The sequence below is a fragment of the Pan troglodytes genome, chromosome 2, assembly GCF_028858775.2.
Source record: "Pan troglodytes isolate AG18354 chromosome 2, NHGRI_mPanTro3-v2.0_pri, whole genome shotgun sequence".
Taxonomy (NCBI): domain Eukaryota; kingdom Metazoa; phylum Chordata; class Mammalia; order Primates; family Hominidae; genus Pan; species Pan troglodytes.
Window position 1 is genome coordinate 141,394,705 of NC_086015.1, and position 13,163 is coordinate 141,407,867.

Below are 13,163 nucleotides of genomic sequence, written 5' to 3' on the forward strand. Positions count from 1 at the left end.
TACAGTTATAATGACTCTATATACTATGTATTAGGGTTATGTTCTGCCCCATTGCAGTATGCAGTACATGATGTGATTTTAGGTGGTCCATGGATGGACATTTAAACTTTTTGTAGTTAATGTGTACTAGAATAAAAACAAGGAGCACAACAAACTTGATTTCACAGAGTATTATGGTTTAGGATAAAGCCAAAAATTTTTAATGAGTTGAAATTGGCTTTAAATAAAAATATTGAATGAATAATAATACCTAGGTGCAGATTGGCAAAGATTGTGTAGGTGGTGTACAGATTACCCAAGTTTCAGAAATAGTATTATAGCAGAAGGACTACCTAAAATAAAATTCCTGCCTTCCAGGAATTCAACAGTTTGTTAAGGAACACAGACCCATAAGCAGGGGTGGTAAATGCTACACTAAATTTGGAAACCAAGTACAGGAGGAAGACAGGAAAACAGTGAGGAGCAGAGTGCGGGAGAGGCTACCAGCTACAAGACCAGTTGGAAGGCTATTGCTGTAGTCCAGGGGAGAGGTTACAAGAGCCTGAATTAGGGTGTGGCTATAGAAATGGAAGGAATACAAGTAATGTTAACAGGCCAATTGCAACCATACTGTGAAAACCTTACTGGTTGCAAGCAGTACGAAGGTGAAACTTATCCAACCAAGTCAAGGGCAGTGTTGCACACACACACACACACACACAAAGTAGTAGGACAGCTGAATTAATCAAGTATAATTGAAAGCATACTTTTATTTAGCTTCGGTTATCAGAGTGTTTTAGTGCGAAATATTTAGATATTTGCCCCCATTTTCCCCACTTAACTCAGAAGCTGGAGAAATGTTAACACATATTGTATAACGCTTTCTATGTTCTAGGTTTTTTCTGAGAGCTTCACGTTTGTTGACTCCTCTATCCTCATTAACCTTTATTTTACAGATGAGGGAAACTCAAACAGAAGGTTAGATAACTTGCCCAGGGTAAAGCAGCTGATAAGTCAAGTAGCTAGGAAGAAACCCAAGCATTCTGGCTATTCTTAACACTACACCAGAATAAACGGGGCCGGCACACAACGCTAAGGCAAGTCACATATCTGTATCGGATCGTGAAACAATCACTCTTAGGGTTGGCAAAGGTTCTGGGATCGCAATTTCCCCACCTATAAAATGGAGATAACGACGCCGGGAGTTTGGTGCAGAGAGAGAGAATGAATATGAAAGTGAACTTCAAACTATGTATGTGGCTCCACGTACTACTTTTTCCAAATGTGAATACTGGAATCCATAAACTGCAATTAATCAGTCCGTAAAGCTCGTAGCGTCAGGGCGAGACTCCGCCTCTGGGGCCCCGCCCACCGCGAGCGGCAGGTGGGGCCGGCAGATCTTCTTTGCGCATGCGGATACCGCTGCCCGCTTCCACCTCTAACCCAGGCTCAGAGTAGCTGCTGTTTCTGAGAGAACGATTCGTAGGACAGCCCCTGACGCCATTCCCTTTTGCCCTTCTTTCTGCGGGCCTTTCCGGTACTTGAGCGGTGTCCAGAGCGTGGCCAGTTCTCGTCTATCTGGCTGCCTTTAGGGAGCGGTGCCTAGCGTTGGCCAATAGTTGGCTGTCGAAAGTGCCGGCCCCCGCGCCGGCGCCTGCAGCAGCCGGGTGGGAAGGCTCAAGATGGCGTGCCTGTTGGAGACCCCAATCCGCATGAGCGTCCTTTCGGTGAGTGACCCGCCGCGGCCGCCCGCCCGCCCTCCAGGAAGCGCTATCCCGGTCTCCACCATTCCCCCAAGCGTGGTGTGCCTCCTGGGCACCACCCCCTGGGGTGGACCCCGGCTCAGTCTCGGGCCAGGGAGTGAGCGAGGGTGGACAGGCGGGATAGACGGGCAGAGGGGACCCCGGCCGAGCCAAAGACGTTTCCAACTCCGGGAGCTCCCGCCGGTGCGGGTTCCCAGGATGGCGTCTGGCAGGCGGGGTGGCTGGGCTGACAGACAACTGGCTGGGTGGCGCGGCTTGGACTTTGCCAAGCGTTTCACTGAGCCTTCCTTTTAGCGATGCCGCTTCCCGGGGGCCGAACGCTCTGCCTTGTGAAGCGCCGGGCTTGCAGCCGGCCTGAGAACGAGCGCCCACTCAGCTCTCCCGGGCTTTGGCAAGAAGAGGTGCAGGCTCCTTGGCCCCCATTTCCTCAGAGCTGCCAGGCCAAGTCTGTGCGGCTTCTATCGCGTCCCAGCACCTGGGCACCGGCTGAAGCTGTTTGCTTTTTGGCAATGGTGATTCGTATCAGCTGCAACTCTTCCTAGTGTGTGTGGTTATTTAAGCCCCTTTCCTCCGCTCTGCTCAGAGGTCGCGGCTCTGAGTCAGAGGAACTCTATGTTCCCTGTGCCTGGTATTCCGTTTTTCTTTAAGGGGAGTCAAACATTGAAGGGGGGAAAAGGGGGTGAGATTTATTTCCCCATTGTTGAAAGAAGGGAACGTATTGACATGCCAGGAAGTAAAACCTGTTGTTTTTTTTTTTAAAAAAGTTTTTTTAAAGAAAAAGACGACTTTCACCTTTCACTATGTTGCTCTTGAACCAGGACCAGGAATGAAAGTTACTGGGAGATAACTTCGAAGGATTTTGCAACAAATTCGAGCTGTCCGACTCTGAGAATGGTCAGTTTACCCATGGTTCATTTGCTATTGTTGGAAACAAGCAGGCAAATACTGATTGACCATCTTTTAGACTTGTGGAAGCCAGTCTGATATTGAGAGGGTAGTTGGATTATAAATGACTTGTCGGGTTCCTAGAGTCTTGTAACTACAACCGGTTTCTTTTCTCTTCTCTGACTTGTCCCACAAACAAACTCACCTATCTGAAAGCACCTAGGACATTTGCTTATGATTCAGGGTTAGAGCAGTGTGGCAGACCTCAACCTTGAAAAGGCTTAAGTTGTCAATACAATAATAATTTTGTGAGGCTGTCAACAGATTTTTCCCCTGATCCATTTTAGCAGTCATTTTTTCTTATTTTTAAACTGCAACTAAGGAAATACTGTTTACCTAAGTATTAGATCAGATTAGCCTGTTACTCCATCACTGACTGTAATACCCAGGAATATTCTGTGGGAGTGCAGGCCAATGACTTTTACCTCATTATGTTAAAAAAAAATAGTATGTGTCTTGGCTGTTCTCAGTTCTCCTTTAATTAATCATTTAGATTTCATTTATCCTTCAGTTCACCTGAAGCTTACTTTTTGGATGTTGTCAACTTGTATAATGCATATGATTGAAAGTTTTCATTTGTTTCACTTCCTTGGTAAATAATATTTTCTGCTTATTTTATTCAAAAACTTCTTGAAGAGTATTTTCTATTAATACTTCTATTTAGGATTTGCCTTTAGCCCTAGTCTCATTAGGGGCTTTTTTTTTTCTTTAATTAAAAAAAAAGGATTTCCGTAGTCCCAAAGTCTGGTCTATCAGATCTTCACTCCTAGAGCCTTGGGAAGTAGGAGCTTTTGGATAAATGATTTAAAATGTTTCAATTCACTGATTTTACTAATTTAAAGTGAAACCTGTACCTTTCAAAGTACTACCCAGAGCACCATGTTTTGAAATGCAAACTAGAACAGGAAACATTCATCAGAAATTATCTTGAATGGTTGATTCCTTTAATAAGCTACAATGTACCAGTTACGTACAAGCTCTGTATTGTATACGTTAGAGAATGCAAGGATGAGATCAGAAATGCGTTTCAGGAGCTCATAGTCTGGGTGACGCTATAATTTGATAAACATAATTTCAGCAAGGAGGCATTCAAGTTGTTTTAAAGGATTTCCATTTGAGTCTCTTTATACCTTCTCCTTGGGAGATCTCATTGATTTTCCTGTAACCTTAACTGATCAGTTCACACATCTGCATTGCCAACCTTGACTTTCTTCTACATCTAGTCTTATATCTTAAATTGTGTGGATGACACCCATCGCTTCCGATAAAGCACATTCCTTCTCCTAAGGGGAATTAGTTATGAGTTCCCAATTTCTGTTAATGGTGTTATCTTTCACTGATAAGTCACCGTTAAACCTCCTGAATAATCTCTGATTCTTCCTCCTTTCATCCCCCTGTATCTACCAGTTGTTAAGCTCTGTTGCTTCTTTATTCTTAGTGTTTCTCATATCTTTCTCTTCCCATGACCACCCTCATTCAGGACTTTGTTGTTTTGTGCCTGCACTACCACAGCGTCCTTTTAATTATTTTTACTGTCTTTAATGTCTTACACTCTCAGTGCAAGTCCATGTCTACTTAAATTTTCCTAAAGAACTCTTCGTACAGCCGCTCCTCGGTTTCTTTTCTTGATTGAATTTGTTTTGCCCAAAGGCCCAAGTTTATATTCAGCTTCAGAGTTGAGATTCTTTATTTTCTTATCTTTTTTTTTTTTTTTTTTTGAGATGGAGTTTTGCTCTTGTTGCCCAGACTGGAGTGCAGTGGCGCAATCTCGGCTCACTGCAACCACCGCCTCCGGGGTTCAAGCGATTCTCCTGCCTGAGTCTCCTGAGTAGCTGGGATTACAGGCATCCGCCACCATGCCTGGCTAATTTTTTTGTATTTTTAGTAGAGACGGAGTCTCACCATGTTGGCCAGGCTGGTCTCAAACTCCTGACCTCAACTGATCCACCCACCTTGGCCTCCCAAAGTGCTGGGATTACAGGTGTGAGCCACTGCACCCGGCCGAGATTCTTTATCTTCTACATGAACCTGCTATCCTGTATAAACCGGCTTTCTCAGGTTAGAGTGATACAGAATTCTTCCAAACTCCAGTAAATCTTATTCTTCTTACTCATTTGTACATATGAATTTTAGCTTTGTATATATATATTCTGTACATCTACTTTGAGCTTCTGCCATTTGCTAGGCAAGCATGGTGTTGAGTTTGGGAATACAGCCGTAAGCTACACAGACCTCTGTCCTTTTGGAAATGTTAGCCTAGTGGGAAAAATAGATATCAAATAATCACACAGTTTGTGAATGGTGATTAGTATTATGAATGAAGTATATAGGGTGCTGTTCAAAACATGTCATAGAGGAAACTGATCTAATATGGAGGGCAATAGGAAGAACTAGGGAAGGTTTCCCTGAAGAAGTGATGCTGAGCTGAAAGTTCAAGGATAAGTAAGAACTAACTAGAAAAAGTGACAGAAGAAGAGCATACAAGGCAAAGGGAACTGCTTTTGCAGAGGTCTTTAATAATACTCTATCTTGTCGTATTAGAGAGTAGATTAATTCAGAAGTAACACTTTGTCTTGCAAATCCTAGGTACTCAGTAAATGTTTGATTGAACTATCTATTTTGGAGGGTTGGACAAACTCTCCAGCCCTCTTTCTAGACTGCACTATGACCACCCCATCCCTCTTTGGTTTGCATTTAACATTACAACATCACCCTTTTCAACAAATTCATAAATTTCTGCAATGTTTTCTATACTTTTGAATTATGTTGATTGCATTTTAAAAAACATTTATTTTGAAATAATTATAGATTCACAGGAAGTTGCAAAGATAGTACAGACAGGTCCCTGTGTACACTTCACCCAGTTTCCCTCATAGGTTACATCTTATATAGTTACATTACAGTATCAAAACAAGGAAATTGATCTTGGTATAAGTATGTATCTGTTTCTGTATCATTTTATCACATGTGTATTTGTGTTACCATTACCACCACTGTCAAGATACAGAACTATTCCGTCACCACAAAGATCTCCCTCATATTCCCTGTTTATAGTCCCACCTACCCAGCCTCTCCCCGCAACAGGTATCCCTAACCCCTGGCAACCACTAATCTGTTCTCCATCTCTATAATGTTGTCATTTTCTATAATGTCATATGAATGGAATCATACAGTATGTGACTTTTTAAGGTTGTTTTTTGTCACTCAGCATAATGCTTTTGAGATCTATCCATATTGTTGCATGTAGCAGTAGTTCCTTTTTATTGTTAAGTAGTATTTCATGGTGTGGATGTACCGCAGCTCGTTTACCATATACCTGTTGGGCGTTTTGGTTGCTTCTAGTTTTTGGCTATTATAACGTAGTATGAACAATCATGTACAGGTTTGTAAGAACATAACTTTTCATATCTCTGAGCTAAATGCCCAGGAGTGCAATTGCAGGATCAGATGGTAAATGCATGTTTAATTTTAAAATAAACTGACAAACTTTTCCAGAGTGGCTGTACTATTTTACATTTCTACCAGTAATATATGAGACATTGTTTCTCTGTATCCTCACTGCCATTTGATACTGTTATTTTTTTATTTTAGCTGTTTTAGTAGATGTGTAGTAATATCTCATCATGGTCTTAATTTGCATTTCCCTAATGATTAATAATGTTGAGAATATTTTTATTATTTATTTATCTTCTTTTTTTTTTTTTTTTTTTTGAGACGGAGTCTCCCCCTGTTGCCCAGGCAGGAGTGCAGTGGTGTGATCTCAGCTCACTGCAAGCTCCGCCTCCCGGGTTCACACCATTCTCCTGCCTCAGCTTCCTCAGTAGCTGGGACTACAGGCGCCCGCCACCACACCTGGCTAATTTTTTGTATTTTTAGTAGAGACGGAGTTTCACTGTGTTAGCCAGGATAGTCTCAATCTCCTGACCTCATGATTCACCCGTCTCGGCCTCCCAGAGTGCTGGGATTACAGGCTTATTTATCCTTTTGAGACAGTCTTGCACTGTCACCTAGGCTGGAGTGCTATGGCGTGATCTCAGTTCACTGCAACCTCTGTCTCCTGGGCTCAAGCAATCCTTCTGCCTCAGCCTTCCAAGTAGCTGGGACTACAGGTGTGTGCCACCATGCCTGGCCATGTAGACGGGGTTTCACCATGTTTCTCAGGCTGGTCTCAAACTCCTAAGTGTAAGCCATACTCCCACCTCAGCCTTTCAAAGTGTTGGGATTACAGGTGTGAGCCACTGCACCTGGCCTGAAAATCTTTGCTTATTTGCCATCCATGTTTTCTCTTTGGTGAAATATTTCTTCATGTCCTTTTGCCCACTTTCTAATTGGAGTGTTTGCTTCTTTACTGTGGTGTTTTAAAAGCTCTTTATAGGTTTTATTTTTATTTTATTTTATTTTTGAGATGTGTTTCGCTCTTGTTGGCAAGGCTGGAGTGCAATGGCCTGGTCTCAACTTACTGCAGCCTCTGCCTCCCAGGTTCAAGTGATTCTCCTGTCTCAGCCTCCCAGGTAGCTGGGATTACAGATGCCCACCACCATGCCTGGCTAATTTTTGTATTTTTAGTAGAGATGGGGTTTCACCATGTTAGTCAGACTGGTCTCAAACTCCTGACCTCAGGCAGTCTGCCCATCTTGGCCTCCCAAAGTGCTGGGATTACAGGTGTGAGCCACCGCGCTGGCTTATCTTATTTTTTGAGAGAGTTTTGCTCTGTCATCCGGGCTGGAGTGCAGTGGTGTGATCTCAGCTCACTGCAACCTCTGCCTCCCAGGCTCAAGAGATTCTCGGGCCTCTGCCTCCCAAGTAGCTCAGATTACAGGTGTGTGCCACCGCGCCCAGTTAATTTTTTGTGTGTATTTTTAGTAAAGATGGGGTTTCGCCATGTTGGCCAGGCTGGTCTCAATCTCCTGGCCTCAGGTGATCTGCCCACCTTGGCCTCCCAAAGTGTTGAGATTATAGGTGTGAGCCACCGTGCCCAGCCAAAAGCTCTTTATATGTTTTAAATCTGAACCCTTTGTAAGATAGGTATTTGCAAATATTTTCTCCTAATCTGTAACTTGCCTTTTCATCCTCTTAACCACAATTTAAGATGAACCTTGATCTCATACCTTATACAAAAAGTAACTCAAAATGGATCATAGATTTTATCATAAAATAAAACTTTTAGAATAAAACAGGAGAAAATCTGCAGAACCTTAGGTTTGGTGAAGAACTTTTAGACATAACACCAAATGCATTACTTATTAAAAAATTTATAAATTGGACTTTACCAAAATGAAAACTTATGCTCTGTGAAAGACCCTGTTAAAAGGATAGTTGCATTTAATTTTGGTCACTTTGTAATGGTAGAGAGGTAAGGTAACAAATTGTCTTTGAATCACTTTGTAGGCTATTATAAACAGCTGGGCACTTGTTGATTTTTAATTGTCTTCTTTACAGTCCTTTCCCAGTGCCATTATGTCTTTTTTTTTTTTTTTTTTTTTGAGACGGAGTCTCGCTCTGTCTCCCAGGCTGGAGTGCAGTGGCGCGACCTCAGCTCACTGCAACCTCTGCCTCCTGGGTTCATGCCATTCTCCTGCCTCAGTCTCCTGAGTAGCTGGGACTACAGGCACCCACTGCCACGCCCGGCTAATTTTTTGTATTTTTTAGTAGAGACAGGGTTTCACCGTGTTAGCCAGTATGGTCTCGATCTCCTGACCTCGTGATCCGCCCGCCGCGGCCTCCCAAAATGCTGGGATTACAGGCGTAAGCCACTGCGCCCAGCTTTTTTTTTTTTTTTTTTTTTGAGACGGAGTCTCTGTCGCCCAGGCTGGAGTGCAGTGGCGCGATCTCGGGTCACTGCAACCTCTGCCTCCCAGGTTCACGCCATTCTCCTGCCTCAGCCTCCTGAGTAGCTGGGACTACAGGCACCTGCCACCACACCCAGCTAATTTTTTTGTATTTTTAGTAGAGAAGGGGTTTCACTGTGTTAACCAGGATGGTCTCGGTCTCCTGACCTCGTGATCTGCCCACCTTGGCCTCCCAAAGTGCTGGGATTACAGGCGTGAGCCACCATGCCCAGCCACCATTATTTTTTTTTTTTTGAAAAGTAGCTGTTAGAACTGTATAGGGTATTCCAAATCTGGATATTCCTTCATTTTGTTCTGTTCTCTACAGTTATAAGCATATTGTTGGCCTTGCCTATAGCTACTTAATGATTTATTCTCTTACATCCATAACTGGCAATAATTAGGAAAAAAAATTGCTGTGAAGTTGAACCCACTATCCTGTAAACATAAATTTGGCCTCCCTAGATTTTTAGTAATAAATGCAAAATAAAATCTGTACAGCACATTTTAAAGTTTGCCATTAGTTTACAAAGCACTAATAAGTACAGGGTATGTCAGTAGGTGGTCCTAAAATAAATTCATCAGTAAATCGCCAGGTGCAGTGGCTCACACCTGTAATCCCAGCATTTTGGGAGGCTTGGGCAGGTGGATCACCTGAGATCAGGAGTTCGAGATCAGCCTGACCAACATGGTGAAACCCCGTCTCTACTAAAAAATACAAAAAAATTAGCCAGGCATGGTTGCAGGCACCTGTAATCCAGCTACTGGGGAGGCTGAGGCAGGATAATCACTTGAAACCAACTGGGAGGTGGAGGTTGCAGTGAGTCAAGATTGTGCCATTGCACTCCAGTCTGGGTGACAAGAGTGAAACTATCTCAAAAAAATAAAAATAAATTCATCAATGAATCAATGTGAACTTTCTAATCTTTAATGGCAGTGTGTGAAAAATGAGAGGTGCTCATTGTATGTTTCTGGACATCTTGCTGTGTATTTAAGGAAAGACTAAGATAGTGCATGTTCAGGAAGTCTTTTAAACTCTGCAAAGAATCAGAAACACATTTATGTAGGGTCTTCAGATTTTACTTTTGAGACCTAGCCTTCTTATCACCTCCTATTTTCGCTAAATTTTAAAATACTGTCAGCAGACAGGAATGTCAGTGATTCTGACTTGTATGTTTTTCAATTCTGATTTGGCATTTGTTTTTGCAGTACCATCTGTCCTGTTGGCTTCTGGGTAAAGAGACGGTATTACATGAAAAAAAACAAAGCTCCTATTATCCTCTAGAAATTGGAGAGCAGCTGCCTTCACTGAACAGTAGTGCTATGATCCCTGGGACTGTTGAGATAGAAATTAAAGGTATTCCAAATAAGAGCAGTTTTACAGAAATAGCCCCCTGCCCCACCACTTGTCATTTTGTTGAAAAAAAAAAAAAAACTGTTTTGACCGCATTCCCTAATTTCAGAGGAATGAAGAGTTACATTTTCTAGCATATTCATAATGTAGGTATTAGAGGAAGGAGGAATGATGAAACAGTGTAAGGCTTTATATTAAAAATAAAAAGTTGTGGTCCAATGGGGAGTTTTCAACCTATAAGATCTATTAATATTGGGAGGTCTTTACCACCTGGAAAGTAATTATTGAACACATGCTTCTTTTGCCTTAGGGGTGTTTTTAAGAATTTCTTAGGCTTTCAGAAAGCTAATGGTGATTGATGGGATAAGGGAGACTAAGGAAAAGGAAAGAGTCATGATGATCATTATGATAAAGCATGATTCACAGGATTTATGCCTTTTTGGCCAGGTGGTATCATCTTCTGAGATGGTGAGAATTAGGAGAGGAATATGTTAGGGGAGTAAGTAGGAAAATGAGTTTCATTTTGGACATGCCAAATTTGTAGTCAGTTGGAAAAAAAGGTTGAGTGCCTAAATCTGGGGTAATGATCATTATTTTGGCATCATCAGTGTATTGATCTCTGGTTCTTAGCTGTTTAAGGATGAGAATCTCAATACCTGCTTTCCCAGGAGAACATGCATATGCCTAAATAGTTGCATAATTTCTAGAGATTGCTGGATTCCCTGAAACCCAGAAGTCACTCCAGAATTAACTTCTTCACTTGTCCCAGTGTGAGTCAAGAAAATGTAGCAAAAGCCAGGCACGGTGATTCACGCCTGTAATCCCAGCACTTTGGGAGACTGAGGCAGGTGGATCATCTGAGGTCAGGAGTCCGAGACCAGCCTAACATGGTGAAACCCCATTTCTACTAAAAATAAAAAAAAAATTAGCCAGGTGTGGTGGCACACACCTGTAATCCCAGCTACTTGGGAGGCTGAGGTAGGAGAATTGCTTGAACCCGGGAGGCAGAGGTTGCAGTGAGCTGAGATCGCACCCTTGCACTCCAGCTTGGGCAACAAGAGTGAAACTCCGTCTCAAAAAAAAATTTTTTTTTAAGTCATTTAAAATCATTTTGGAATGGTAAAGATTGTAGCAATAAGGTATTAAAACTCATGTGAGCTATTATGTGTGGGAATTGTTTCTGAAGAGCTACAATTTTTTACCCAGAGTATGCCAGTAATCTCCTAGAAGGTGTACTTTGTCCACAGAAAGGGCATTGTGTAGCAGGCCTGGGATGCAAAGCTAGGTTATCTGGAGATCCAAACAAACTACAAAGTAAGGTGATTGTGGGTCTGGACACAGGCAAAGTGGAATAGACAGATTCGAAGTGGCCTGCGATATTGCCGTGATTGTCACAGGCCACAATGTGGGTGACAGGTCAGGTCTGACAGATCTTGAGTGGTACTGTAATAGGAAAGTGAATGCACCAGCTGCTGCAAATGATGGGCTGAGTCTGAGGCAAGCACCATGGATAGCTCCAAGGCAGGGCTATTACTGCCTGTAAGAATCTGAAGCAAATAAAGCCCTTTTTTATCAAGAAGGCGCCTGGCCTGTCTGAACAATACTACTTCGAAGGTGTGCCATGAAAGATGGTACCCAGGATCTCTAAGTAATTACATGACAGCAATTTTGAATAATAATTTCAACTATTCTTATGGGCCAGGACAACACCTCACCCATATCTGAATAGCCTCACTTTGTTATGTGAGGATTGAGAAGTCGGCATTTAAATACATCCTAGTGGACTTCTTGGGTCATCTTATCACCTTGGGAGGCATATAAATGAACCTCAACCAATCCAGAGGATATCTCAGTCTTTGTGAAACTCCTGATCATTTTTGTAACTTTGCATGTGCTTTCCAGAGATAGTTCTTGCTCCCTTGGACTTTCAGATTATGCTGTCTCACACAGTGGGTTCTTACCTCATTTGCTCTATCCAGAGGTATCTTTTATTGACCCTCCGTTTAAGCATTCTCATCTATAGTGAAGAGTAAATGAATTGAATTTAATAGTGAGAAGAAACCTTACAGATCTTCTAGAGCCAGATAGCTCTTTATGATTTATACCATATTTTAAAAGGGAAAACATCATAATACTTGATTAGAAGCATGAATGCTAAATTACTTTCAGTCTTGTGACCACCAAGCATTTTATGGCAATATTTAATAGTTTACAAGGGCAATAAGAATGCATTATCACATTAAAAACTCACTACAGAGCCAGATGTGGTGCCGTACACCTGTAGTCCCAGCTCCTCAGGAGGCTGAGGCTGGTGGATCACTTGAGTCTGTGAGTTTGAGATTTGAGACCAGCCTACACAGCATAGCAAAACCCTGTCTCTTGGGGGCAAAAGCCAAACAAACAAACAAAAAACTCCAGAAAAAGTAAAGGCTGCTCTTCATATCCCTTTTAATCTAACTGTGCCCTGGCTTTTCTTTTATGAAAAAAGAAACTCCCTCTTTGTTCGAGTATAAAATCATGGAATCTTTTCTTGGAAGAAACCTGCAGATAATCTTTAGTTCATTCTTGTCATTTTTTATTGAGGAAAACTGAAAACCGGAGAGGCTGGCTTGCCCACTGTAATATAAAGTATCAGAGTCAGATCTCCAGACTCCCACTTTTTAAAAACAAAATTGTGTGTATAGCCTTATATTGTATATTCTTTTTTATTATTATTATTTTTTGAGACAGATTCTCTTGTCACCCAGGCTAGAGTGCAGTGGCACCATCTCGGCTCACTGCAAACTCCGCCTCCCGGGTTCAAGTGATTCTCCTGCCTCAGCTTCCTAAGTAGCTGGGACTACAGGTGCGTGCCACCACACCCAGCTAATTTTTTGTATTTTTAGTAGAGCCGAGGTTTCACTGTGTTAGACAGGATGGTCTGTATCTCCTGACCTTGTGATTCCCCTGCTTCGGCCTCCCAAAGTGCTGGGATTACAGGCATGAGCCACTGCGCCCGGCCATATAGCCTTATGTTTTAGAGTTTTTTTTTCAAATTTGATAAGCACTGATTAATTTACTATTTATTTTTAATAACACGTGAAGTCTGGTTTTTGGTCTTTACTGAGAAGTCAGGCTTACCTCTTATGCTATGCAAGTATATTAAATTTAAAAATTATATATTTTAGTGTTTTTATGATTGTGTTTGTGAAATTAAAGTAGATTCCATTCTAGGAATCTCAGTTGCCATAGTATGTTACATTCTACACTGTTGAGGCCCAGATGCATTGTGAAGTAACATTTTAGAAACTTTCC

The 13,163-nt window shown here is 42.0% G+C and overlaps 1 protein-coding gene across 31 annotated transcripts in view; it reads left to right on the forward strand.

The window, feature by feature from the left end:
- Window positions 1-1,354: 1,354 nt before the first annotated feature.
- Window positions 1,355-13,163, forward strand: part of ARMC8 (armadillo repeat containing 8) — a 110,990-nt gene continuing 99,181 nt past the window's right edge. For 5 of the 31 annotated variants that reach the window (XR_010155799.1, XM_054681084.2, XM_016942015.4 and 2 more), the window contains exon 1: window positions 1,362-1,706. Coding sequence is in view for 14 of the 31 variants with exons in the window: in XM_054681084.2 (XP_054537059.1) it covers window positions 1,662-1,706 (45 nt within the window). In the remaining 17 variants the exon portion in view is untranslated. Of the gene's footprint in view, window positions 1,707-2,506; window positions 2,637-13,163 lie in introns of all 31 variants that reach the window. The other 26 variants (XR_010155801.1, XM_054681086.2, XM_063807210.1 and 23 more) reach the window with 11 other exon arrangements.